Source organism: Hyalella azteca, unplaced genomic scaffold (assembly GCF_000764305.2).
Source record: "Hyalella azteca isolate HAZT.00-mixed unplaced genomic scaffold, Hazt_2.0.2 contig11473, whole genome shotgun sequence".
Lineage (NCBI taxonomy): Eukaryota > Metazoa > Arthropoda > Malacostraca > Amphipoda > Hyalellidae > Hyalella > Hyalella azteca.
In genome coordinates this window covers 264,020-268,763 of record NW_025941472.1, presented here as the reverse complement: position 1 = coordinate 268,763, position 4,744 = coordinate 264,020, and the positions used below count along the sequence as shown (strand labels likewise).

The window sequence follows — 4,744 nt, the reverse complement described above, 5'->3', positions numbered from 1 at the left end:
GGGCACAACACTACCGTCAACACAGGCGCCTGTGTGGGCACAACACTACCGTCAACACAGGCGCCTGTGTGGGCACAACGCTACCGTCAACACAGGCGCCTGTGTGGACACAACGCTACCGTCAACACAGGCGCCTGTGTGGACACAACGCTACCATTAACACAGGCGCCTGTGTGGGCACAACGCTACCGTCAACACAGGCGCCTGTGTGGACACAACGCTACCATTAACACAGGCGCCTGTGTGGACACAACGCTACCGTCAACACAGGCGCCTGTGTGGACACAACGCTACCATTAACACAGGCGCCTGTGTGGGCACAACGCTACCGTCAACACAGGCGCCTGTGTGGACACAACGCTACCGTCTACACAGGCGCCTGTGTGGACACAACGCTACCGTCTACACAGGCGCCTGTGTGGACACAACACTACCGTCAACACAGGCGCCTGTGTGGAAACAATGCTACCGTCAACACAGGCGCCTGTGTGGAAACAATGCTACCGTCAACACAGGCGCCTGTGTGGGCACAACGCTACCGTCAACACAGGCGCCTGTGTGGGCACAACGCTACCGTCAACACAGGCGCCTGTGTGAACACAACGCTACCGTCAACACAGGCGCCTGTGTGAACACAACGCTACAATTAACACAGGCGCCTGTGTGGACACAACACTACCATTTACACAGGCGCCTGTGTGGGCACAACACTACCATTAACACAGGCGCCTGTGTGGGCACAACACTATCATTAACACAGGCGTCTGTGTGGGCACAAGACTACCATTAACACAGGCGCCTGTGTGGGCACAAAGCTACCATTAATACAGGCGCCTGTGTGGACACAACACTACCATTTACACAGGCGCCTGTGTGGACACAACACTACCATTAACACAGGCGCCTGTGTGGACACAATGCTTTACACAGGCGCCTGTGTGGGCACAACACTATCATTAACACAGGCGCCTGTGTGGAAACAACACTACCATTTACACAGGCGCCTGTGTGGGCACAACACTATCATTAACACAGGCGCCTGTGTGGAAACAATGCTACCGTAAACATCGAGAAGTGAGATTAGCTCAAGATTAAGCTTGTCAATGAGATTAGCACTGAACGCTGTATTCAATTAAGGTTAGGTTGAAAATAAGAAAAAACAGAATTACGCACTACGTATAAATGGTACCTTTGGCCGTCATGCGTAGAGCAAACAAAAGCAATAGGCAGGAATTAGTGAGAAAAAAAGAACAATTAAAATAATAAAACTAGACGAAATAAAATATTGCAGAGATATTATAGTAATAGAAGATAAAATAATAGAGTGAGGTGAAGTTGCGACAAACTACGTAACTTGAAGTTAAGTGCGCTGCAAATGATGACACAGTGCACGTAATTTGACGCATACTGAACGTAAGATATACGGCATTGAAAAAAACATGCAAAAACTTCAGTAAATTTCTCAGTCAAAGTAGATATTTCATAACATTTCACGACACAATCAACACTGAAAACAAACAAGGTAAAGGAAAAACTCATATTTTTTTAACGGGAATTCGACTTACCGCAACTCAGTCAACATGGAAGCTAGAGAGACATAGAACATAGCGCGTATAATTGATAATTTGTACAATCATCTTCATTACAATGATACAGCAACAAGCATGAACAGAGTACACTTTATACCATAGTATTAGAGAGAATTTAAAGAAAATAATTATTTAATGGATAACAAATAAAAAGAATGAAACAGATAACCTGGCATAGCCACACCACAAACACTTTCCTTCAATGCAAGGTTTCAGTTGCATGTTTCACAAACTTAATATTTGAGACAAACTTAATTTGAGACAAACTTGATTTGAGACAAACTTGATTTGAGACAAACTTAATTNGTGTGTTGTGTGCTTTTCGCTTTAATCATAAATCTGCCCGACACACGTTTTTTTGGGGCGAGCCACAATTTATTTTCTACTTTTTAGTCCACAAGAAAAACGTGGTTTTTTAAAAAGTTTTTTTTTAAGTATTTTATTATAATCAGGAACAATTTCACGGATGACGACGACCTTAAATGACCCTCACTAAATCTGACCCAACAGAAGACAGACGGCCAAGATATCCCAGGGCCCTCATTCATCCCCCAGGTCCCTCATTCATCCCTAATTCATCCCTCAGGGCCCTCATTCATCCCAAATTCATCCCCCCAGGGCCCTCATTCATCCCTCAGGACCCTCATTCATCCTTCAGGACCCTAATTCATCCTTCAGGACCCTCATTCATCCCTCATTAAACTCCAGGTTCGTCAGTCATCCGTCGTTGATCTCTCAATAAAGATTATAATGTGGTAAAGCTATGGACATTTGACAGAAATATACAAATACTATGCAGATAAACCCTAATCATTATGATTGTAAACGCGCTCTGACCGTGCATGATACGTTCAGAAATAATACATAATTTATTCAGGAGAAACTGTTCTTTCCTTGAGGCTTTTACACATGTTCTTTCAGTGCAAATTGAACTAAATCACTTCAAAGAATGAGCTTCATTTAAATCCTCGTAAGTAAACTATTACGCATTTATATATTATTATATGGCTTTCGGAACACAAACAATGACTTGAACAAATTTAATGTCATAATGCCACAACATTTCTACACACTTAAAGCCAAGCGACGATCATTAATAATTTTATATTATATATTTATATCAAATGTTGCGAAAATAATTTTATATTATCTATTGTATCAAATGTTGCGAAAATAATTTTATATTATATATTATATCAAAAGTTGCGAAAATAATTTTATTTTATATATTATATCAAATGTTGCGAAAATAATTTTATATTAAATATTATATCAAATGTTGCGAAAATAATTTTATATTATATATTATATCAAATGTTGCGAAAATAATTTTATATTATATATTATATTAAATGTTGCGAAAATAATTTTATATTATATTTTATATTAAATGTTGCGAAAATAATTTTATATTAAATATTATATCAAATGTTGCGAAAATAATTTTATATTATATATTATATCAAATGTTGCGAAAATAATTTTATATTATATATTATATCAAATGTTGCGAAAATAATTTTATATTATATTTTATATTAAATGTTGCGAAAATAATTTTATATTATATTTTATATCAAATTTTGAGACAAGACAAACCTGGAGAGAGAGGTGATGACCACGCCGTTCTTGATGCCCGTGTGTCTGAACCCGCTCGAGACCTGCGACATGAACATGTTACATGTTTCTTGATGATAATAAGCATGTTCTTAAGTGAATAAAGACGTATTTAATTCCCTGGCCCGAAATAGGTAGCGTGAACAAGCTGTTGATGATGGGAGCCGACATGTTCACTGCTACGACGAACATGTTCACTGCTAAGACAAACATGTTCACTGCTATACGACGAACATGTTCACTGCTATACGACGAACATGTTCACTGCTGCGATGAACATGTTCACTGCTATACGACGAACATGTTCACTGCTATACGACGAACATGTTCACTGCCACGACGAACATGTTCACTGCTGCGATGANGAGACAGCATGTTCACTGCCACGACGAACATGTTCACTACAGCGACGAACATATTCACTGCCACGACGAACATGTTCACTGCCACTATGAACATGTTCACTGCCACTATGAACATGTTCACTGCCACGACGAACATGTTCACAGCTACGACGAACATGTTCACTGCTACGACGAACATGTCTAAGACTATAGTCCCAAATATCAATGTTTAGTTTCAAAAACTCTTTGAAAATAAAATAAATAAAATGCGAGCGTTCCGTTTTCAGGGTACACGCAGTTTAGTTCTTTAGAATTTTTATATATTATAATTTTATACACATTTTATATATTATAAAATGTTGCGGAAGTGGTGAAGAACAATAGAATTAATGAGTATTTGTATGACCGGAATTATCCATTGTGATTTAGAAGAACAATTTTAAATTCATTCTAATAACGTACTCTCAAATAACAGGTAGCTCTCGTTTTGGATAATACCTCATTAATATAAAGTAATTAAATTACTAGTTAGTAACAGTTAGCAATTAGATAGATAATCAAATGGTTTAAAGTTATTCAATAAAGTGATTTATTGAATACTCATTATTATAAAATAATAAGTAATTGGTTGTTTGTTTAGTGGCCTTAGTCGCTGACGCTTCAGATCGAAGAAAGTAATCAGGAAACTAATTAGTAATTATTAGTGATTATATAGATAATCAAATAGTTTAAAATAATTTTAATAAATTCTATTAATTAATTGAAAGTAATTGAAGATGATGGGGCACCTGGAAGTCCTGGTCCATGAGCAGGACGCTCCTGACGGCGCCGGAGGAGGGCGTGAGGAAGAAGAGGCACGTCTCCTTCAGGACCAGCCAGCGCTCCTTGTACTGTCCGTAGCAGCCATCACACAGCCCGCACCTGTCACCACACACTCATCACTACACACTCATCAGTACACACCACACACTCATCACTACACACTCATCACTACACACCACACTCTCATCACTACACACCACACTCTCATCACTACACACCACACACTCATCACTACACACTCATCACTACACACCACACACTCATCACTACACACCACACTCTCATCACTACACACCACACACTCATCACTACACACTCATCACTACACACCACACTCTCATCACTACACACCACACACTCATCACTACACAC

At 39.2% G+C, this 4,744-nt stretch overlaps 1 protein-coding gene across 1 annotated transcript in view; it reads right to left on the bottom strand.

The window, feature by feature from the left end:
- Nucleotides 1-4,744, bottom strand: part of LOC108665241 (phospholipase D2) — a gene marked incomplete in the record, with an annotated part of 23,781 nt that overhangs the window by 10,504 nt on the left and 8,533 nt on the right. Inside the window, 2 exon segments of the mRNA XM_018151977.2 lie at nt 3,189-3,250; nt 4,339-4,471. Of these exon segments, the coding sequence (XP_018007466.2) occupies nt 3,189-3,250; nt 4,339-4,471 (195 nt within the window).